This window comes from Barbatula barbatula, assembly GCF_947034865.1.
Source record: "Barbatula barbatula genome assembly, chromosome: 25".
Classification (NCBI taxonomy): Eukaryota; Metazoa; Chordata; class Actinopteri; order Cypriniformes; family Nemacheilidae; genus Barbatula; species Barbatula barbatula.
The window spans coordinates 11,872,339-11,897,112 of record NC_136788.1 but is presented as its reverse complement, the minus strand read 5'-3'; the positions used below and the strand labels follow the sequence as shown (position 1 = coordinate 11,897,112).

At 37.8% G+C, this 24,774-nt stretch overlaps 2 protein-coding genes across 4 annotated transcripts; both read right to left on the bottom strand.

Moving 5' to 3' along the window:
* Positions 1 to 138: 138 nt before the first annotated feature.
* ndufa9a (NADH:ubiquinone oxidoreductase subunit A9a) lies at positions 139 to 3,242 on the bottom strand. Its single transcript, XM_079450769.1, has 11 exons — positions 3,128 to 3,242; positions 2,339 to 2,509; positions 2,162 to 2,259; positions 1,987 to 2,078; positions 1,715 to 1,856; positions 1,545 to 1,647; positions 1,225 to 1,295; positions 889 to 965; positions 717 to 812; positions 525 to 591; positions 139 to 404 (listed from the first exon to the last, which is right to left on the bottom strand). The coding sequence occupies exons 1-11, from the start codon at positions 3,195 to 3,197 to the stop codon at positions 234 to 236; spliced, it is 1,158 nt and encodes a 385-aa protein (XP_079306895.1). The 5' UTR covers positions 3,198 to 3,242; the 3' UTR covers positions 139 to 233.
* Positions 3,243 to 3,793: 551 nt separating this feature from the next.
* On the bottom strand, positions 3,794 to 23,311 carry dyrk4 (dual-specificity tyrosine-(Y)-phosphorylation regulated kinase 4). 3 transcript variants are annotated; one of them, XM_079450771.1, is made up of 14 exons: positions 23,106 to 23,311; positions 14,140 to 14,223; positions 12,021 to 12,164; positions 11,445 to 11,586; positions 11,102 to 11,265; positions 9,747 to 9,883; positions 9,175 to 9,315; positions 7,114 to 7,252; positions 6,547 to 6,628; positions 6,252 to 6,424; positions 6,109 to 6,169; positions 5,895 to 6,024; positions 5,489 to 5,655; positions 3,794 to 5,233 (listed from the first exon to the last, which is right to left on the bottom strand). In XM_079450771.1, exons 1-14 carry the CDS (start codon positions 23,157 to 23,159, stop codon positions 4,965 to 4,967), a joined length of 1,887 nt encoding a protein of 628 aa, XP_079306897.1. In that variant the 5' UTR covers positions 23,160 to 23,311; the 3' UTR covers positions 3,794 to 4,964. The 3 variants fall into 3 exon arrangements, with proteins under 3 accessions (XP_079306897.1, XP_079306898.1, XP_079306899.1); XM_079450772.1 differs by lacking the exon at positions 23,106 to 23,311 and adding an exon at positions 16,378 to 16,879; XM_079450773.1 differs by lacking the exons at positions 14,140 to 14,223; positions 23,106 to 23,311 and adding an exon at positions 16,378 to 16,837.
* Positions 23,312 to 24,774: the final 1,463 nt, after the last annotated feature.

Below are 24,774 nucleotides of genomic sequence, written 5' to 3'. Positions count from 1 at the left end.
AAAAATATGACAAAACCATAATAATCTATTCTCCCTGTTTTTTGTTTGTGATCATATTCAAATATTTTAATAGGCTCGTACTTGAATATTCGTTTAGATTTTTTAAAGCATTTACCAGAAAGCAGCACAAACCAACACTACAGGTTTAATATCTTTATTTATGTACAGAAAAAAGTAAAATGAGACACGTGAGATGCAGCAGAGAGCTGATCAGAACAGGACCAAACAGCAGGTTAATAGCTGACTGTTTTGGCAGGCTTGGTGTCTCCGAGTTCAGCCTCTAGGAAACGGAAACGACGATGACGACGTAACGTTTCGATGGCTTTCTGCTCAACGGAGGCAGGTGTGATGCCCAAATCCTCAAGACCTGGAAGGTCAAGGTACTTCATGTCTGTTGTGTGGAACTAGAAATGGAGCGGTTACATGGTTCTGATTAGTATATATATATTCTTAAATGTACATGTTGTAGTGCGTACATAAGTTAAATTCTTAGTTAATATATACAAATGTTCTGACGCACATACCCGATCGACTTTGTCACGGGTTGTCCAGGGTTCGAAGGGGTTCATCTCAAAAAATCTTGCGATCAAGCTGAAACCAGAAAACAAAATGGGAATGTATTATTACTCCAAGCTCAAAGCAAGCTTGCGTAAATTGTTTGGCCAAGATAAGTGAGATGAATTAATTAAATTTTATGAGATCACGTGTTGGCTTACTGATAGAGAGGACGGGGAAAGGGATAAGCAACAAACGGCCTGTGGGCCACTGCATACACATATTCCACCAGGTCATGCAGCAGGTATCGGTTGGGCCTGTTGGGTACAACAGTTATCAATGCAATTCTCTTTAGAATGTGACATAGGACATAGAAATGGTGATCATTCTTACCCAACTAGCGCATATGTTTTCCCATTTGCATCGGGATCTTTGATGGCATTGACAATGGCTTTGGCCACATCCACCACCTTTAACAGAAAAATTTAGGATCCCACTCACAAACATAGAATTGGTTTAAATGGACAGTAAAAATAAAAAGTAAAGATAACCATGTATTGTTATAATGGTGAATATAAATAAAATATTCTTATTTTGGATTAAAGATCTTGAGAAACTAACTTTAATTTTACCTTTTAAAGGCACTTCAAAGCAAATAAATGAATATGAATTATGTCCACCATGTATATAGATTCAATACAAATCAACTTTATAAAGAAATTTACTCACATGAACAGGCTGTTTGACGGTCTTCTTGCCCATTGCAATAAGAGGTACAGCTTTACCAAACCAACGCATGTCTAAAGACAATTATAGAACATTTAGATACAGCAAAACAACATACTAAGATCAAACACGCATCCCTTTGTGTTAAGTGAGTACTAGGATCAATACAAATGTTCTGGCGCACATACCCGATCATAGTACACCCCTACAGTTTTCTGCAAGACTTTACCATTTTGACGCAGAATAAATACTATTTGTGCTGTCATATACAACATACAACATATACATCAATGACTGCTTTCATAATGTTGCCAGATACCCACTAGCAAAATGATTGAAGAACCTGTCCTCTCTTCCAAAACACTCCGAAGGTTTCATAATGATGGCATCAGGAAACTCCTCCCTCACCGCTGCCTCACCAACAGCCTGCAGGTGTATTAATTTAATTACTTTTCATATAAACTTGTCAAACAGAAATAGTTTTGATGTTTACCTTATTCCTCAGATACTTGGAGGGGCTTCGGATATCAGCATTGAGGTGGGACACATGAATAAACTTTTGAATTCCGACTTCACGGGCTGCCCTCGCGATCTGCTGGGGGATGGAGACGAAGACATCTTCGAACTTGTAGTTGCTTTAAAAGAGACAAAACACGGTTTTATAGGTATTTGGAATACATCTGGAAAAAAGGTCAATATAAAAGGAATTGGTTCCAAAGCCACATGACAGTTTTTATGAAAGATTTTTCACAGTTTATCCATTACCTGGTCTCCCATTCTCTTCCCACAAGGTTGATCACAACATTGGAGTGAGAAATTGCTCTTTTGATTGATTCCTTATCTCTGGCATCCCATTCCTGTAATAGTAGAAAAAGACACTCCTTCAGTGTAGCTCAAATTAAAGCCGTGTCGTCGAAGATGCAATGACAGGTTTATTCACCATAAAGAGGATCTGACCAAGGTCTCCCATAGGTCTAAGGTACATGAGATCATACTGATCACATCGGTGGGGGATGACAACCTGAGAGCCTATACGTCCTAAAAATAAACCAAAAATTATAAAAAGTGGTTAATGATGTGCAATATGGATTTTGATCAGAATAAAGTCTCTATTTACCAAGTCGATTGACAACGTATCTCCCAAGAAAGCCAGTGGCTCCAAACACAGTTGCTGCTACTCCACTAGAGGAGGAACGGCCTCCTTTTCCTCTGGGCACAAGGGCATGATGGATCTTCCTGTGCTGGACTGCCACGGGTCCAGCTGCAAGCACTACTGGAGAACAGGTGCCTACAAAACCACAGAAGAAACTAAATGACACTATCGAAATGAAGCTCAGTTGGCAGAGCAGTGCATTAGCACTGCCAAGATCATGGGTTCAACAAAGTATTTTGAAATATACCTCAATGCACTAAAAAACAATCATTTTATGTCTACCAAATACATTAAATGTCATATAGTCCGTAATCAAAATATATAATAAACAGGCAGTGTTTCTTATTATTATATTGTAAATATATACGAGGTCCAGTAATGCCTGGACGCGACTATGATGTCTTAACTGTTGTCTACCTAGGGAGCTCACTATGTTATTTCAAGACACAGCAACAGCTCCACCGGTGTTTCCCCTAAGAAACGCCATTTATAAAATATATAACCGTAAATTCGAAAAATCAGGTTTAAATACGCGTTAAAGACTTTAAATGACGTTTCTGACAACATCACATATGTGCTAGTGCACAAACGAGGCCTGATCTTATTAGCAGGGGTCACTTGATACACTAGATAGGATTGCTTTTAAACGTCTAGTAGTTGTATGTCTTTCGTCCGCATAACAGGTTCAGACATAACAACATTTGTTTACAGTCACACTGTGTATATAATAAAACAATTTAAACGTGAACTCACTTGAAAGCTTGGGAAGGACACCCGCAGGACGGCAAAACAGAACGACTGCCGCCATGATCCTGGCCGTCATCGCCGACTACGGAAACTGCGGAGGGTCAAACGCTGGCTGAGAAACGCGTATAAAATAGCAGTCTCTTAATAAATTGCGCTGCTTTTGAGAAATTGTGTCTAAAATATTGTAGATATAGTTACATGGTATCGAAAGGTAAATGAGCAATTATGTTAAAATGAAATATCTATATTAGACGTTGTGATGTACTTAAATAATCGTTTGAATATTAACCGACTTTGAGGATTTTTGACACATAAGCACACATAGTATGCTTTACACGTATTGTGCATATAATCCAAACTAAACTACAAACTGCAATGATAAACGTATTTACTGCTCACATACACGTTACCTATGAAATCATGTTTTCTCATGAGCCGTATTTGAATGGTTGATGATGTAAAGACTATTACAGCAAATACAAAATGTTCATTGAAAAAAATTAACTGAAGTCTATTGAAAAACTGTTGGAAATATTTACAAAATGATGTCTTGAAAGTTGAATTGATCCGATTTGTGTCAAAAAGATTTGCAGCACACATCAACCTTTTGATTTATGTTCAGCTTGACTTAATACCATGCAGTTTTTTACCTTAAAGAAAGTTTACATTCAGCATAGTTTTACATCTTTATTGTCATGTTAGGTGTGACATTATAGGCTACTATACAGACATTTTTCATGAATCGGTTAAGATTATTCTAATACTGAAAGGCACTAAGACTCTTTTCAAAGACTTTCTTCTAATTTTCCATAAACAAAATGATTAAGAAACATTCAGTGGATAGAGATAGCAAATGATAGTAAAAATCCCTTATGCAATGACAACAGATAAACAATTTAAGAACAAGTAAAACCTTGTCTAATGTTTACATGACTGGTGGCATCCACACGATGTGTATGGTGTTAACCTTAAGAATACTACTATATACAGAAAATATAAATATTTCATCCGAACTGTATGAACATATGATTCAGCAATAGTTTACAAAACTGAAACTTTAAGTACAGATTTGACAAGAAACTTATTCTTGACCCTGCTTCTTTCATCTAAAACATGCTGTCAATACAGTACATTCTTGTTATCATCAATGCAATCATGCAGTTCTTGTGCACATTATGATGATCTAGTGTGCTTTCAATCCATTATTAAAAGACTATTTTTCCTTTAGACGTGTATCAAACACAAAAATATAAAAAGCGAAATCTCTTTGGCTCAGTCATTATTGCACTGACAAGAAACTATGTCGTAGAAAACAAGTCTGGCGAATGACAACAAAACATTCAAACACTGTATCCATGCAGTAATATTACACAATAAAGCAGCTTTAGTACTTATGGTTTGCCTGAACTCCATTAAAACATTGCTAAAAGCTCAGAATGCCAGGAAAACTAAATAAAAAAGCATACTAGACACAATAAACATGCACATGGCATGATGCGCTGCAAAAATATGACAGTGTTGCAAACCATCTCATAATAGTCAATCATTTCCTAATATAGCACAACCACTAAAATTGTTCACTTCACCTAGAATTCAAACTATCTTTTGATTGATCAAAACTTATAAGTCTTCATACTATTTTAGACATAGCAAACCCACAAAATTATTTGTGGGAGAGTTACAGAATAAGAAACAATATTTTTTTATACATTTTGACCTTTTTGCAATACAATTTCAGACTCTGAGCCACACAACAGGTAGGTCCAGACCAAGGGGCTGAAGTAAAAAACGTTATCAATATTATATCACGATAAAAACATCACAAATTTTTAGATTTTGCATGTTATATGATAGGCGGTAGAAACTGAGGATCTTGTCCTTCTGAATCAGTGCTCGACCCTGTTTGAGGTTTGATGATGATCTGAATGGATCGCTCTCCGCCGGACTCTGTCTTGCTCTCCTTGCTCTCCTGGCTCTCGCATTTGCTCATGTCATCGCTATTATCTTCTTCGGCCGATGCTCCTATAGGACACAGACGTTCTTCTGATGCTGTTTTGCCTCCTTTGCTTGAATTATCGTTGACCCTCTTGAGCTTTTCGTCAGATTTGTCAGCTATGGTAAGACAAGAAAACATATAAATGAAATGAAATCAAAAGGTTTAACCATTTAAAGTCAACTACATACTGTTGTGTAAAAAATCTAATATATACCAACCCATATATGCCATCATTACCAATTATTTTTTTTAAAGGAAAAAGTGTTAAATATCTTTCAGATATGTCAAGTTTGAAAACCGAATGAGAACAACAATGTTCGATAAATAACAAGGTGAAAAATATGATAAAAAGTACTAAAACACATTCTGACCCTTGCTCGTCCTGTTTACAAATGCTTTGCGGTACGTGAACTCATAATTGTTGTCGACGTCTTTCCGAAGAATTCGTGGTTTGGGATGAAGTTTGTTGAGACGGCCCTCATGTATCCACTCGTGCTGCATACCTTCATCTGGAGTCATGCGTTTGGTGGGATCCCACCTACAAGATCCGAAATATAGATTGAGAATACACGTCAATGTAATTTAAAGGGACAGTTCCCCCCAAAATTAAGCTTCTTTCATAATTTACTCACACTCATGTCATAAAATGTTCCAAACATTTCTTCTGTCAAAGAGTCAAATACAGGTTTCGAATGACATGAGGGTGAAAGAATTGATATTTGTGGGGAACTCCAAGGTATCCAATTTTATATTATATCATTGCTGGTAAATACGCACACAAGACAACGTTGTATGAAGTCCAGAAACAGAGGGTCGTTGGTTTTCAAAACGCTGGCGAGATCTTTGGAGTTGGGTCTGCGTTTTTTCCCTTTACTGTTTGTGATGTTCCTCGGGTTTCCCTTAGAATCTGATTCGAAATATTTAATGTTGAGAAGATCAAATACGTCAAATAAATACAGTAGGTCACAACTTATGCACTGAGTCATCTTACCAAAAAATAACCTTCTTCTTGATGCTGTTTGAACAAAGTCATTCGGAGGCAGCCCCATAATCTACCAAGTCACAATCACAATTTTCAAACAGCTGGAGATGAAATCTTGAGAATCTTATAGGTGCTAACAACAAGTTTCTCACCTCCATGATACAAGCAATCTGCTCCACCTCACTCTCTCCTGGGAAGAGAGGATAGCCAGTGTACAGCTCAGCCAGAATACAGCCCAGGCTCCACATATCTATCGCCATGTTGTAAGGGTGACCCAAAATCACCTCTGGTGACCGGTAGAAGCGACTCTGAATGTAGGTGTACACTGTTGATGGATAGGAAGATAAAAACTCTGTAGATGTTGTTTTAGCTTTGCCACTGTAATGTTTAAGTTGAATTATACAAAAATATATACGAAATAGGACTAAATGACAGTATGGTTCTTACCTCTCTGATGCTCGTAACAGCTTGATCCAAAGTCAACCACTTTAATGTTTCCTTGTCCCCTCTGGGCCAGGAGTATGTTTTCCTGTTAAAAAAATGTATGTTACAGATATATCGATAATGACATTTCTGTAGGTTGCACAGGAAAAATGTAAATTACTGAAATTACACAAAATCCAGACTTCATGTTGTGTGTTAGTGGTCACTTAAAAAATCTCTTCGATATCTCAATTATATCTCATAGTCCTTAATGAGATTAAATGGAGACTTTTGCTTAAATCATAAACATCTGAGATATTTTTTGTTAGAAAAAAGACCCAGAAACGTCTATGTTAGAGTTTAATTGGAGGTAGATGATATCAATAATGTCACAAACTGAGCTCAGATATGCAAAATTTGCAATCCGCTTAATGTATTTTAACAATTGTCTTATTTGTCACAGGTGGTATTTATCCTAAGCAATTTTATGCGACGCATCTGGTTGAATGAAACACAACTGAGAACTTCTGTGGTGTTGGCTAAATATCGTCTTAATGGGATTCACCCTTTGACACAAGTGATGATGTTTACCGGTTTTAGGTCACAATGGATGATCTTCTCTTTGTGGAGCATCTGCAGGCACTTGAGCAGCGAGTGGGCAAAACGGCGAATCAACCCTAGACTGAAGCCCTGGTAGTTGTTCTTTTTAATGAGCTCGTAAAGGTTCGCTCTGTATGGACACAAAACAAGCATTCAATGTTTAGCTCTCTGTAAAAGAGTGTAAAACTGACATCATTTATTGCATCCAACACACTGGATGTAAAGAGATAAATAAATATACAAATAACCTTTATAATGGCTGAAAAATACATTTAAAACCAATTCCAGGGAGTAAATACCTTCGTTCCCTCATAATTTTAAATCACTTGAATGAGATTTGAAATTATTGAAAGTCACCATTTTTAAAGTAGTTCTCAGATATGTAATTTTTTTGCTAAATATGGTTAAAATATTACTAAATGTATATTTGTTTTCACTCACCAATCATTTAACTTTTATTTATTATTATATATTATGTTTTATATATTATTTCATATTAAATCGATTGGATTGGATTAGATTTTTGGAGCTTCTACATTTTGGGACCCACGTATAGAAACTTTTCAACCGAAGAAAGTAATTGCATATACATTAGGGATGTCATGAGTAAGGACATTTATAGAGAGTTGTTCTTTTCTGGGTGAACTTAGGGAAACATGCATCTACAATGCCTCTAGAGGGCAGCAGCATATCTGTTTTTTACACTACCCCTCACTGAAAAGTGAACACAAACCGCATGGTCACTCAACGACCCCCATTAGTAAATGCTGTCTTTAAGCACGTCAATAAAAATAAAATGTCACTGTTAGTGTTAACCGCTAAGCAGTATGATAAAGAGCCCTTTGAGATGGAACTCACGATTATCTTCAGCGGCGATAGGGACTAAAACAGCAGCTGCGAACAGCTTCACGTAATCGGAGACTTCACACCATGAGTGGGTAGGGAAATAGATAGGGACCTAATCAAGGTATTAAGTAAAGGATTGTGTGACAGTAACAGAAGACTTGAAGGACACATCTGATGCCTTATAAAGGTCAGACCATCAGAGATGATGCTGCTTTTCCTGCAAAGTGACTTAATTGATCACTTTACACAGAGTCTATGGCGAGGAACTCTCACTTCACTTAAATGTGTTTTCTGCTGGTGTAACTGCGCCAGGACAAAATACTTAAAGTCCCCGTGAACCGGAATTTGAGATCGTTTTTACTTCCGCATATTGACGCATTTCCGAGTGAAATAGAAGTTTGAACGAGAGAAATGGTGGGCGTGGCTTTCGTCTTTCTCTGCGATTTGATTGGATGTATAAAAACAGGCGTTGCATTTTGAAATGGAACTGGCAGCAGACTGACAGTTGAAGGGGAGGAGTTTATGATGCCCCGCCCAAGCCGTCTAACATATGTCATCTAAGATGGATAGTCATTACAGGACGGAAGTTCATTTTCGGAATTTAACTGAAAATTATGAGGGAACACGATTTTTAAAGAGAATGACCCACATTGATAAACCATTTACAATAAACGCTGTAATATTTCATGAAATTTTTGTTTTATTTCACTGGGACTTGAAAAGCAAATGTTCTGTAAAACCCATTGCGTTCTGATCTTCTGAAGTTTACAGATCTTAATATCAACATCAAATCCAAATTGGCCCTTTTAGGTGAACATCGTAGTCCTGTTCAGAATTCATTGGTGGTTGTCCTTCCAGTGTTAGGTGTGTGCATTAGCAATCTAAGAGCAAAATGTAATGACTAACTCTACCTCAAACACTTTTCCTTTAGGAGAAATATCTCTTATTTTGTTAGCCACTACCCTCCAACCACAAATGACCACGCCCACCTTTCCAATGAACTAAATCCCATCTGTCATTTCTTTAATGTAAATACTGCAACGAATGGCATATCGTGTTGTCTTGAAATAGAGTTCTATAATAAAGTGTAGTTATTATGTGGAGATATTCTATTTAAGTGCTTCTAGGGAGTCCCGTATTTAACATGGGTTACCAGACAGGTTACAAAAGACAAAATTAAACCCAGCTAATGTATTTTCCACTCACCCGAGCAGCTCGAAGGAGATGCACAGGTGGTTTCTAAAGTAAAAGTACTCCTTCATGTGAATGACGTTGTGGCAGTAATCTCTGTCTCTTCTCCGTACCGCATCAAGGATCTTCAACTCAACAAGGGCCTGATGGTGGAACCTAAACGACAGCAGAAAAATAACGTATTTACAACATATTAAGTTAATTATAAAATTCATTAAATACTTCATATGAATATTACGTTGATTTGTGTAATTTATGCCGCTAGCATCATCAAACAGAATATAAAAACTGTTTGCGAACTCTGATTGGATGAGCCATTATACACAGAGCTTCCATTTCGATAGGGCTTCAAGTTAATGCATCAATCAGAGCAGGTGCGACGACAGTGGAAGGGTATTAGATCGGTTCTGCCCAGACATGAAACACAAGATGCTTTTTAACACCATCTAGTGTATCAAATCCAGTGTTACGTACAAGCCAGTTAGGCTATGAATCAAAGACCTTTTGATGACCTTCTGACACTAAAATACGACAATGGCTCATTGCTTCCATGAAGAATGAAGAGACGGATTACTGTGTGCGTTTACCTCTTCTTATTTCGAATGATCTTGATGGCTACCATCTCGTTCGTCTTGTGATCCACACATTTTAAGACTTGGCCAAAAGATCCTTTCCCAATCACCTCCAGGACTTCATAACGGTAGCCTATATGGTCATGCAGGACCTGCGCAGAGTATTTAGAGAGAGTCATCTGACAAACAGATCAGCATAATTATTTACGGCCCCTTTCTAGTGGCAGACTTCCTGTTACTTAGCAAAACATCACAACAGTAACACTTAGATGCAAAAATAGTCCTCATTTATTTTCACTATGAACACTATGAATTGGTCGCATATTTGGATTGTTGACCGACAAATGACATTGTAGGTCGCGGCCTGACTTGAGCATGCGTAGATCGTTCGGATGGCGGTACAAAAATGGGTGGGTGCGATTCCCCCATTTTTCCCATTTCTGTACTGAGAGGTCACGCTGTGATGTTTTAATGTCTCACGCACTCACGTGACGCGAATTCGCAGGTCAGAGTTCACTAAATTAGAACTTTGCTACCCAGCGAAATATTGTTGGACAGGCTTGTGTTTCCGGTCTGTCGCATTCGCATGCGTATGAATGGAAGTCAATGGTCAAGTGTGACCACGGCATTATGCTTATGTTATACATTTTAGGCACATGCTTGTTGGCTACGTGACTATTTAAATCGAGCGTGAGGGCACTGAGTCCAAAATATGCAGAAAATGCCCGGTAATCATGAGGAATGTTCTGATTCTGAACGGGGACATTCATGAAGATGTGGTGGGAGAGAGCACAAGAGTGTCTGTCACCAGACAGGGGAATCTCGAAATGCAATTTTATCATTTATCGCAGAGGTAAAAATGAGGTTAGTATGTCATTCAGTATGCCGTTCCTCAGGAATTGGTGAGACTACAGTATATTTACTCAGAAAGTGTCTATGTAGTAGAGCCAATATTACAGAATTTAAAACAATAGTTAAAATATTACTAATATCATGATTAACAGTGGTTTCGGTACACCTTTGCAGAATCTGGAAAGTTAAAAGGGATACTTCCAAGATGGATCCAGGGGAGCCACAGATTTTGTGGTATTTTATGAATAATAGAAATACATTTTATGCAATCAAACATCAGAAAAATAAGTCCACCAACCAAAAGATCTGATGTTCCAATATTGTATAAATAAATATGTTTGGTATAATAAAAACTAAAAGTTTAATATTATAAGTCTTTATTGGGGGGGGCGCAAAACGATGCACTTTACACAAAGTGGGTCTTCTAACAAAAAGGTTTAAGAACCACAGCAATAACATAACCAAGCGACATTAAAACAACCCCAACATGATATATGAGATGTCATGATGGATCAAACCTTCATGTAGCTGCCATGCTCATCATCATAGCCTGAATTCAGTGGGGATCCCTGGGAGCCTTCAATCTTTTTTGTGTCCAAGCCCAGATACCAGATCTCAGAGTAGTCCATGATCTCCTCCCTCTCATATTCTGTCAGCTGGTTCTGGAAGTGTTTCAGTGCAGCTGTTATAAAGATAAAGGACAACAGACACCTTGAAGTTAAACAGTTTAACAGATTATGACTGTAAAATGAAAATTTAATGTTTAGTTGGATGAGTAGAACAATGTTCATCAACCTCAAATGTTTCACTTATGAATTTATGAAACGTAATAAATCCATTATACGCCTGAGCATGGCATACTTTTTGGAGACATAGGAAGCCTCTGTCCCTCATACGTCCTGATCTTCTCAAACTTATTGATGATACTCCTGGTTAAGGATTCGGAGAGGTTTTCCACAGACGAACCAAATCGATTGGGAAACTGTGGTCTGGGTCTTTCCTCCTATGGTACAAACAATGTGGAGAAAGTCAATGTGAAGAAAGTTATAATTCATTGTTTTTTTCATGGAACACAAAAGGACCATTTTTAAAGTCCCCCTGCATTCGATAGTTTTATCACTTAAAACTTATCTTTAAGCATCAAAATAGAATATGTAATAGTTTTTCCTGTGATGATAATTTCTTTATGCCTTAAAATAACAAAAATGTGACTCTACACCCTTTGTTAATTTAGTATATGCAGATTCATGAATATGCAAATGAGTTCCCCTCTCGTTCAATCACGTGAGCTCAGAACATCGACTATAGGTACACAGATGCCTCACTGGACTTATGAGAAGCGCATGCTCGTATTGCAGAAGCAGAGATGCCCCATCCTTACATATCTATGGCTTAAATCTGTTAACATGACTGTTACAAACTTGAACATTAACCCACCTGATTCCCTTGGGTGCTTTGCACCAGCTGTTTGACGATACTGGGTAAGGTTCCATTTGAATGCAGAAGCTTGCCATTGGTCAACAAAACTTGCTTGACCGGAGCCTCCAGCTGGGGCAACGTGCCAACCCCTGTCCCACACTTCTACAAAACAAAAGACACAACGCTATGGGTACTGTGCAACATGAAAAACTCTACAAATCAGTAACAAGGGCTGACGGGAGAACAGGAAGATACGTGAGCACACCGGCTGAGTGGCCAATGTCCTCAGTGAACCGGACCCCCTGGAAAGAGTGTGGAATTTCAACGCCTAGGTGGGACAAAAGCAGAGATCTGGTAGTCTTTCATTATCTACCTCCGTCAAAACAGTCCACACGCTATCTGAATGTGGGTCTTAAAAAAGAATACAGTAAATATGCCCAGGAGTTGCTACTGCTCAAAGCTTGCCATTTGAACAAGCAAGATTAATGTTCCTACTTCATGAGATTGCATTATACATAAAGTAATAGAGAAACAAACCTATATATTAAAATAATATATTAAAGAAACTAATTTTAAATACGTGTTTTATACAGTATATGTACGAAAACGTGACAAATACACAAAACATACAAAAGTGCATCAAACAATAAACACGAAGATGATGTGTGAATGAGCCAAGACAACAATATTACAGTTGGAAAGATGTTACGATGCATATTCTTAATGACACACTTTATGCAGTTTTCCTCCCACATCTGCCCCATTTGTAATGCTGATCTTTTATTTAGTCGATAAAAGAAACATTCCCTCACTCTGACGCAAATGTAGGGCACTGCACAAGAGTGCTCATTTGTAGCTCGCCGGTTTCCCCATCTTATGGTTCAAAGCCAGTACTCGACAAACTTCTGGGATGAAAATAAAGAGCAAGTGGGTCTATAGATAGACGCGATATCCAATCTCATATACCGGGGCTACTGCAGCATCTGCCAACACGATCATGACGCATAGAAACAGAAGCTAAATATAGAGTTCGGGCACCTGCGGAGGCATACATGAATACAGTACAAGCTCCCTGTAAACAAGATGCACCTGAAACATTTCAGGTGTTGCGTTAAGACCAGGTCAAGGGCACGCTGTGCTAAATGGCGTCTTTGAGATTAAATACTTTTTTTCTACTTAAAAAGAATATACAAAAAATATAGTTTTATTCATAGTGTCTGAAAAAAGCACAGTTGAGTACACGGAAGGGTTGAGTTTATCTCAAGAAGTACTGAAACACTTTAAGTGTATTATGGTGCACTTTTTATGTAATGACAACAATAATTGTTACAGTGTCTCACTGTTAGCATTAAAGTTTTCACATAAACTCTTTTTTTAAAGGCACAGAAGACCCATTATCATTTATAGATCAGTGATGAAAGAAAATATCTATTTATACATAAAAACTATTTATATAATATTTAACTGAATTACGTTTGGATACTGACCCAAAGCTATTGAATCTTGGAAAGACTATACATTTAACTGAATCGGATCGTCTTTTAACAACTCATTGATTCAAAACTATAAACTGCTTTTTAGGAATATGCAACAATAGAGTAAGCCGGTCTGTTTTAGGGATGGGTCATGATGGAAGTCAACTAGTTGGTTAGTGAGGTTGACTGATTTAGTTTTAATTATGAGTGGTTCTTAAATTAGAAAGCTCTGCTTTATGCTTTCTGAGAAGGTACATGTCTTTAAATATATCCTGCCATGACAACCATACGAAGACGGATGTCTTCGGATGTTTTAATTCATGAACCCATCTATTCTTTGCATGATGTATTAAGTACAAGTTGTGACCGTATGCTGAGGGTCCAATGGCTAGATTTCCAATTTCCAACGATCCAATAAATTCCTGAAAGACTAAACTAAGACCCACCCTATATTTTTTTCTTATTGCAAAAGCCATTTAACTCATATATATGTAAAACTTTGGAGGAAAAAATAAGCCAAATGCTGCAATCCCAACAACACCCACCTCTTACTATACAGTATGAATTCAAAATGCTTCACAAATCATAATGAAGGTACACATTTTCTTCTCAAATCAGAATATAAACTGCTTAAATTCCAGACTCTCTGAACAACAGCTCACCTGTGAGTCAGAACGGTTGGGCGCTTTTTTTGTGTTCTCTGCCTGAGACCTGTGAGGGTGAGGAAAAGCCTCGGGTCTGGCTGACTGTGAAAGAAAAGGGAAGGAAAGACGTCATGAGCGTAGCGAGTGGGCAACACTCTCACACAACCCACATCATCAGTCATCTTCTGAAGGCAACTCCACGAGTGGGATGCAGTCTATACCGTATGTAACTTAGGGAATGGTATCTCCTTAGAAACACGCTTTGTGTTATTCAACATATCCGGTGACTCATGCACCAAGGTCGCAGTTCTTAATAACTTATATTCACAGAAAACAGTTTTTTGACTACAATACTACCATACTTGACTACAAGTCACGCCAATCATCTCCTGATTAATGTTCCTATTGACTACCGGAGCTGAGCGCTCAAGGGTATCGGAGGGTCTGCAATGACTACAATCAGTCATAATCGCAGACACATTTGGAATGAAGGACCACATCCATCTCACTGGGGCGCAAAAGTGGTGACAGACAGCATAAGGACACACAAAAAGCTCCAGCCCAGATGGGCGATCACTTAACTTGAATGGGGCAGGGTATAAAGAGGGTGGACGGGCACCAACAGCAGAAGTCGAGCAGATTGGCCAAGTTGTTAGAATGGAGACAATTGTATAATGTCAAACACACAGTAAACACTTTTCGGGATCATTCATCTCCTGGGGATTATTAACACAATCTAAAACATATGATGGGTTTTACCCGCGCTGCATGTCGCCGCATTGGTGGGTTTAGCTAGGCAGATGTGTTGAGTCTTAGCTGCATTCATTCGCATGCTGAGTGTGCAATCTGGGCTTATTAAGGGATTCAAGAGTACACGGACACAAATGTGGCAGCAACAAATGGATGCATTTAGAAAACAAGCAGTAAAAACGTGTTGCACTTAGGCTGTGGGCGGTGCCGTGCAACGAGATCCCCAGGATTTAAAAGCCTCATTCAAATATTAACACCTTTGAGTTTCTATGTGCACGACCAAGGTTTTGTGTTACAATGTGGGTCAGCGTGCAATGCAAGGATGTGACTTATTTTCTTCCTAGCTAATCAACCCGCCAAATCTTTCCTTAGTCTGACTGAAGGTTGGATGTCTCTGGATGTAATTTTTAAAGTAAGAACACTGGGTTGAACCTGCATTATTGAATTTAATAAAAAATGTCCATTTTAATTTAAATTGATTAGTTTTACATTATGATTACTTTTTAGAGAACTATTATGTTCTGTCCAAATTTATAATATACTGATTTATCCCATACCAATGGCTTTTTCACGTTGGTATTACATATAAGTCAAACAAAAGTAGAATGTTTAATCCAGAACGACTTTGATCACAAGAAGACCCCAAACCAAACCCTGATAAGAACATAAGTTGTATGCATAGTAGTTGCTGACCACCATGCGTTTCATACTTAGACACTGGCTTGAGGTGTTTTAAGCAACCTGCCACCACAGGTTCAGACCAAATATACAGTGGGTCCATGTCACAGAGGGTCAACGGGTCTATTTAACATTAATCTTTGTCAAAACATATGCAATTTCATTTCAGTGGGATAAATCTTACTGATTGACCGAGATGAACTTATGATGTAAGGACAGATTGTAATACTATTAATATCATGAACACCACAAAATGAAGAACAGGGAGCACACTGAGATGTCACTAATACATGATACTATCATGCAATGTTACAGCCAAAACGATGTTTAGGATAAATCTAGACTATGTTGTAATTCTATTATAGTAACAAAATCTGTATGTTGAATTTAGGAAAATTATAAATTTAAGCTTTCCTGTAGCTCAGCGGTAAGAGCATTGCGTTAACAACGCAAGGTTGTGGGTTCCAACCCAGGGGATTGCCGATACCTATGTAAAATGTAAAGGATAATGCTAGTCGCTTTGGATAAAAGCGTCTCCTAAATGTAAATGTTGAACAATTTTAAAGAATTCACCTCGGTAACTCAAGTGTTGTAGTATTCAAGTTGTGCGTTATTTTGTAACCTAAAAATGCAATGCACAAAGTTCATATCGATGTTTTTATAATGATTTCATATCAATGACCTCGGACTAAATCACTTTAAGTCATTTTTAGGGGTTAGATTCTAGATTTCAGGAGTTGTAAGATATTGCACATTACCGCATTAAATAACTTAAGAGATCAAATTAAAACGACTTGTAAAAATATCTTTAAGGCTCTTCACACATACCTTGTTATTGATTTCAGGAAACATGTCGCTTTTTGACACGCGGATATTCAACACATCCAAGTCATAAGGCATAAGAAAAACCTCACAAACGGCCTCTCCAATAAATCCAATAGGAAACGTTCCCAGAAATCCCTTAAGACAGAAAACACGCGGCTCGCGCTATGAGGGTTGAACTTCGCGAATCGATGAGGAGGAGATGCTGAAGCGCTTTCGTCAGCAGGAGATTAGCGGAAGCTGTCCGTCTGCTCGCCCTGACGTCCCGAGATATGCCACCTGTTCAAGTTTTCCAATCGGACTCGATAAAGATTTGTTTACGCGGTTTTACCTACTACTTGCTACCCTGGCACATTGCGTTTGCTTGGCAAGCCGTGAAGCTCCTGAAGTGGTATTCCAGGACAGTAATGTCACAATGCGAAGACTCTAATAACACAAGCGACTCACATTCATAAGTTTTTCATAGATCGACTGGGCTTTAATATGCAGCGGCACCGCCTTCCCCACTATCCGTTTACTGTGCACTCTTTAGGTTTCCATCTGTCAACGGACGATGGGACGCTAATAAAAAAATCAGTACATCATTCTTAAAGTAGCCTATATGTATTTCAAACGTTCAGTGGGAAAGTGAAAACGCCCCCTACTATATATACTGTGTGAATAAGGGTGCTTTGATTTGCTTTGGATGATCAAAATGATTAGAGAAACTGATTTTACCAAAAAGGTCCATTTGGACTTGGTTTGAGTGCTCAGTCTGTCTTATATATAATAGGTGGACTTTTATTTCAAGCCAGTAGTCAGTAACAGACTTTCTAAAGAAATGTCTTTAGCCCAAAAGGAAAGTATTTTCTTATTCTCATCTTGGTCCAAGCGGATATTTCATTCATTTATTTCAGTGCATAACATTTCTAACATGGTCCGGTCAACCTCTCACAACCCTCACAATCTAAAACCCACCTCTTCTGTGAATACTTGACAGACAAATGAAAAAAAAGAAAGTACACTAACCCTCTCTTCTCTTAACAGGTAGTGGTCTAGCTCTTGTTGAAACTAGTAACAATATAATCGACAATACATATAATTTTACATATAATATAATCAACAATTGCCAATAGTTTAACAAAACAGTCTAACTAAAATACACTTTTCCATTTGTGGATAAAAAAATATTATATAAAATGATTATTTAATGCCCCTGTGGCAAATATACACCAGCAGCAAGTTAACACTTAAATTTGTTTAACAGTTAACACCTATTCCCTATAGACAGTAACAGAGGTGGAAGCTTTACACTGTATTTGATACAACGTGACACACCATGTAGGCCAAACATCGATCCACCTTCCTCCAATGTCACACTCTGTTTATACTAATTTATACAGACACTGATCGTAGTGATGTGATCAGAGGGCAAATAAATGATGGGGAAAAATATACACGCATGCATAGCTAAATAGAAAATGATTATAAATTAAATTTATAAAAAATATATATTTAAAATAAAATCTTTTTTTAAATAATGTAAAATAATATCATAATGTTAAATAAATAAATTAAATTAAATTAAAAATGAACATGGATTCATTGTCAAGGTCGGTTTTATTAACATACCGCTTTAGCATGCATTGTTTCCAAGCAAAATAATGCAGAGCTACTGTCGTACAGTCCATTCACTGAATAAATGTCTAAAGAAATAGTTCATAAAAAGAAAATTGTGTCTCTTCAAATATTTAAGTTTTATTTTTAAGTGAACTGTCCCTTTTGATTTAAATTCCAAATTAAGCATTTAAAAGGAAAACATTTCCAAGGTTTGTGTATTATGCCATTTTGTATGCTGTAACCAGGGCCTTAAAGGGACAGTTCACCCAAAGAAAATCAGTTGTGATTTACTCACCCTCTTGTCATTTCAAACCTGCATGACTTACTTTCTTCTACAGAACACAAAAGAAGAGATTTAAAAGAAGGTTGGGAACCAAACAACAGCTGTTGCCAACATTCTTCAAAATATCTTCTTTTGTGTTCTGTAGAAAAAAGAAAGCCATACAACTTAGAAATGACAAGTTGAACTATCCCTTTAAATCTTCAACTGTAACCATGCACGCGCAACATAACACAGTCTCAGAAAAGCTCTTCCACAGTAACTAATTACTCTCTTGAGAGGAAACCAGACAAGCTTACTGAAGCAAAGATAGAGAGAAGGTGTTGAAAAACAAAAACATTCGCTCTACGGTGGTGGGAGGCTGATTATGATTAGTGTTTTTGTTACATAACACTGAGGTGCTCCAGTAATCATGGTGAGCCCTAGGGATGAACTGTTCTTGATGGAGTGCTCCTTCAGCACAATGAAGCTCAGAGAGGGCTCACTGGTGACGCCTTTGCCAGCCCAATCCCAGTGAGCCAGCCAGCTTCTCATGTCCATCCCATTCCAGACTTTGCATTTTGAAAACAACAGCCTGAATGAAAGCGGTCTTGGAAAAGTGTGATGTAAACACTATTTGTAAATGTAATTTACCTATTCATCCCTGGCAATGATTCATACGTTGTTATTTCAATCATCCGCTTCGTTGAAAATCAAATTTGGTATTTGATTTCAAGTATCAGCACAAAGATTTGGAAGAATATGACGTTCTCGGCTGGCACAGAAATAGTGAAGAGAATTTTTGGGGCGAAGGATTGCTTTGATCGGCACTGATTTAAAATGTCTTAAAGGAACAGTTCACCCAAAAATGAAAACAACATACATTCAAAACACATGTGTGTACAAAACATTTACTTATTTATGTATGCCACTATATTCAAAATTGCATTATGACATTTTGTAAATTCCTCATAAAGAACATAATTAATCAAAATACTTTTTTATGTGTGATCCATTTCATTAGCCAACAGTAAATATGCTCTTATAAATAAAAACAAACATTACATACATACGACATTCATACTACAACAGATTAACTAGAGAGAAGGGTTTCTTTAAATCAAAAATAAATTTAATAACCATTCATTAGCACTAATACAAGAAATATAGGATTTAGGAGACGGCACTTTTGATAGCAGAACTTCACAAGCCTTTACCTCAGGTTGAACTCTCCTTTTCCTCTGATTCTGTCTGGTGCCCCAGCAGTTCTGGAGGATCTCAAAGCCACAGCAGGATGGTTTGGTCCCTTCTCCACCCATGGTGGTGTCTCCCCATACTGCAATAACTAGACTTCAGATCAATCACATCATATCCACCTTCAGATAAAGAAACTCTGATAGATGTCAGATTGAAACGACTCTCTTGCATTCAGCTGTGCAATTGATTATCATAAACTCTCAGAATTTTAGAGACCATCTCCTGTGCCATCCCCACACCAATGCTTGAGCAGATGTTTGTTGCAGTCTCTCTTTAATGGGTGGGTCATAATATGCACACTAGGTGACGTGCGGAGAAAGTCCCCCCAAGGGAGCCACCCTGAGCCGGAGGCCGAGCTGTAGGGGCTCTCAGCATCATCTTCCTCTTCCTCCATGGGAAGCATCATGGGAGATCGGAGGTGATCCCTGACAGCGGAGCTCCAGTCAAAGGCAGCCAAACCAGTTTCATTTGGGGCTTCTGCTTACTCCTCCCTCCCTGGAGCAGTCTCCTGGAGACAGAGCTGGATATATTTCCTCTCCTCCAATGCTCGCGTTCCCCCAGGACGCTGACAAACAACATTGAAGCGCAAAGGAGAGATCTCATCCCCCTGCATGCTTACATTTAGACAGCTATGGAGAGTGTGAAGACAAGACTCGTTCTTCACAGTGACATCTCAGACATTTGCCTCCATAGTGGATAATATTTCCAAACGTTGCATCCTTGGAGGCTGTGGGGTCTAATTTGTATACCCAAATCTCTCAGCGCCACTAGTGAGAGGACACATTGGATCAGTGCGTCTGCCTTCGGTTGAAAACGGGAATGTGTTTACCCACTTTATGGGGTGGTTTCCCGGACAGGGATCAGCTTAAGCCAGGACTTAGTTAAATTAGGATATTTATTTAAATGTTGTTGTGCTACACGTACTATCAGATGGTTTCATCCATATTGCACATCCATCTCTGCTGTCCTTCTGAAACCTTGTATCTCTATATTTTGTAAATTTATAGATATAAATCATCATTATAAGTCACCCTTCATGTTTGTCATAAGTTTTGCAAATATCTAACCAATAAAATGTATTAAAAGGTTTTTACATTTACTGAAAAACAGCTTATCTAGACATCCGAGGGTTCAGAATCAGAATCAGAAGGAGCTTTATTACCAACATACAATCATACACTTGACAACTGTATTTGGACAAAGCTGTCAACAAAGCTAAAAAATGTTTGAAATACTTTCAGGGATTTAATATTGTGGCAATAAAAAAACTCTAACTAACTACGTCACGAGCAATGTAGTTTATCTGCATTTATTCATCTTTGTTAATGTTAAATAATGTTAACACAGTTGTGTATGTAGTTCATGGTGTTAACAGTCACATTTTTTATGATATTGATTGGTAATGATCTAGATGGCAAATTTAGCATCTGGAGAGTTTAAGAAAGCAATATAAATCGCTTAGCTAAGGACATGGTCATCCAATAGCAGGCGTAGAATCTGTATGGATTAAACACTTAGGTTTATAAAGCCAACAGATAAAGTGAAGATCAGATCTTACCAGGTATTTGTGTTTTTTGTGGCACATCACAATATGTGTGCGTACTAGTAAAACTACAAATGCAGTATTAAAAACTACAAATACAGTCCTAAATATTGTGTATACAATAGTTGTGAAATCTTCAGTTCCATGCAGTGCTCTATTTCGAAAGCTATTTATTGGCAACTTATATGAAGTTTTGTTTATGCAGCAATTGAACAATCCAACTATAATTCCCAACCCTACAAATAATATGACAAACAAAAATTGTGCCGTTAACTGATGCTGGTGATTTCCAGATCTTCATTTTAATAGTTCACTGAGTGGGCAAAGAGAAAATGCCCTCTCATTCACACCAGCACAAGAAACCTGAGAAACATTATCTATCAAGGTCAGCCGTCTGGGCCAGACCTCACATGGGCTAATCCCACACTCACACACACAGGGGATGGAACAGGTCTACAATGAAACATTCAACATCTATTCATGTTTTGATGGCAAGTACAGCTGATGCCTAATTAATCTGCGAAGCTTTGCTTTCGTTTTAGCTTTGACCTAGACTTTGAATGTGCTGAGTCTTTGAGCACAGATGCCCTACAGACAGTCTGGGCCAAAAATTGGGCCAAAGTAACCCCACACTTTTAAAAAGTGTTAATGGAATTTGAGACGCGAAAAGCCAAAAAACTGCGCTGCGCATTTTACGTCAGGTTATACAACCTTTTTAACTATGAAAAGAAAACGTAATTTTACCAAATTTTACTGTTACTTTATTTATAAGATTTTTCAAAAATGTACAAGAAAAAAAAGGAAAAACCTGTCATTTTTTCACTATTTCTGGCGCCTAGAAATATGTTTACAGTCTATTTTTGAAATACTGTAAAAAACCGTCCAATTACAGAAAAATACTTCAAATTTACAAGGAAATGGGAAAACCATGTAATTGTACAGGGAAACCTTTTTATTTTACTGAATATTTCTGGTGCACCAGCTGCCAGAATATCTAAGTTTTTACAGGATTTATTTCACAGTGTAGCAGCATTAAACTTGAAGTTAACAAATACACTAAATACCACTAATACAACACCTTACTTGTTCATCTCATTTGAGGCCACAGTGATTAACAGCAGTATTAAGTGAAATATTGTACAACAAAAAAGACTTAAAAATACAAAAGCTAGTAGCAGTCTTGTATGCATCTACAGCAGGTAAAGATGTTAAAGGTATTATTTGGTTATGAACACCAGAGAATTAAACTCAAGAGACTAGTTGCCTCAATGTTTTTCTGGTTGCTTGGGTGAAGGTAGAAACCTCAAGCTCTAAAAGCATTAAGCAGGTGACTACCTTGTTTTGCAAAATAGAATATCCCCTTTAGATTAAAACATTTATAGTCTAAAACTAAATTACAAACCCATTTGAATCCTATCAAATTGATTTTGTTAAATGTTTAGCTCGACAATGTACACAATACCACTTGATGCCATTGATTCATTATACAAGTATGAAGGGGGATTAAACTTCTGCCATTTATCGAACCTCAACCACACATCCTATCTTCAAAACGCTACCATCCAAAGATGTGTCTGTCAACAAGCTATGTGAGCAAACCCGAACGCCCAAAATGACCAACAGACGGATAACATTTCTGTTTGGCTAGTATTCTGCTGAGTCTTTTGTGCTGTTTACAGAACACCGCGGTGTCACCTTAGGAAACCTATTTCAGTTAGATGTCTTGGATAGTAGAGGCATTTTATACACACTATTTGAAAAAATTTGCTATACAGAACTTTAATCTATCTGTCCATATATTTCGGAGCCACTGTGTAGACAATTACTTTATTTCATACTGCAAGTTAAACCGAGTGTACAGCCCATGGCCTCATACACACCACTGCACTGCACTACCCCTCATAATAATATTCTTAAAAAACATTTGTTGTCTTCGGTCTCAAGCACAGTTTTCTTCGAATTACATCACAAGTTAAAGGATGAATTGCAACCTCATTTTGACACCACTGCATTACATTTGTGAGACAGATTTTTTGAGTCTTCAACAGTCTTTGATCGCCCTTTTCAACATCTTACCTTATCTCTGCTGTTTTCCCCCTCTCTTCTCTCTGATTCTGCCCTAGGGCCCATTTCAACCTCAGTCTACTTGGTTGAATCCAAAGAACTAAAATTAAAATCCAATCCTATGTACAGCAGATACACAGCTGGCTGGGACAATGCTGTTCGGGTGCTGTAGATCTTCTGCTTGTGTGCCCGGCGGCCGCTGATGACATGTTTGACCCAGGCGGGGAAGGAACCTGACGATAGAGCAATGAGTGATGGAAGCAGGTGTAGTCAGGCCACCCATCATCTGCCAGCTGCCAGGTTTGGTTTGATCACCTGATGCTATAGCACTTGCATTCTTCTACCCTTCAGAAACACTGTTCGGAGCACAGACAGTCTTGATATCTATAATAAATGGGGAATATGTAACGCCCCATGTATGAAAGGAAAAATATCGCCACTATCCTTACGAATGTCCAAATCCGCTGGTACTCAGGAAATGGAAAAAAAAGTGATTAAACCCTGTGTTGTCAAAGTTGATAAGCACTTTTTAACCCTTGTTATTGTTTAGATATTTTCAAATCCGACACAAGTAAATTGAGAATTATTATGTCACTGTCTGACACTTCTTTCTCAAAATATCTTAATTTTTGTTCCACAGAAGAAAGAGTCCGTTTTTTAATGACGAATAAATAATCAAATTTTTAGGTAAACTATCATGTAAGGTTAACACGATTCACCCTATTTTCTAGCGTGCATGATTCTTTAGACCAAAAATCTGATCTTTTTTGCAAACCCCTTTTTGAGTGAACCACAAATCTGTCACTAAACACAAAGAAAACATCCTTTTTAACACCAATATTACCAGTATGTCATCAAATTAAACAAGTGCCCCTGTCAAACACTTGTGTTTCTCATTCAGTTCTCTTCACCTCTAGAGAAACATAATTCTATGACGGCTAAATCAACATGCAATTAATATGACAACAGTTTAATCTTTCTACATCATAATCATCCCTGTATGATGATGTAACTCTGTATTCAATATTTGTTTAAACAGTTTAATGGATTAGGCGAGACGTCTCCAGCAATACAGCATTGGCAAAATCCTCTTACAAAATACATTTCCATGCATGCTATTTTGTTAAATAGTCAGTATTTGTATGAGTTTGAGCACGTCCAGACTATTGAAGTTTGCTCTAACAATGATACAGCCTCATTAAAAATAAGTAAACTCTAAATCCGTTCCAAATCCAATTACGCCTTGTTAGGGTGAGGTAGGGCGACCTAGCTATCCACAGAGCTGTGTTCTTTGCAAGGGGGAGGAGCCTATGTCAGCTTAAACAATATAACGGATACAGTAACAGTTAATGGTCACAAAAACATCACTGTTGACAGAAGAACAAAGGGTAAGTTGGTTCAGTCAATCACAAGGGCTGGCATGCCAATCACATGGTTAGGGATGTTCCAGAGGGCACCGGTGAATGCCAGGGAACACAACCATTCATAAAGATATGGTCAATAATTCAAAGGGGTGTTGTGAAGGTGGCTCTTTTGGCTCAGAAGTGTATAATAAGGAAAATGTGACTAATGTAACTGCTCTTGGAATAAACTATTTTTGTCTGTTCAAGGAATTCATTTAACCTTAAAATGGTAACATGTGTGTGCAACACTGGCTGACCTTATCATGTAAATCAGACGT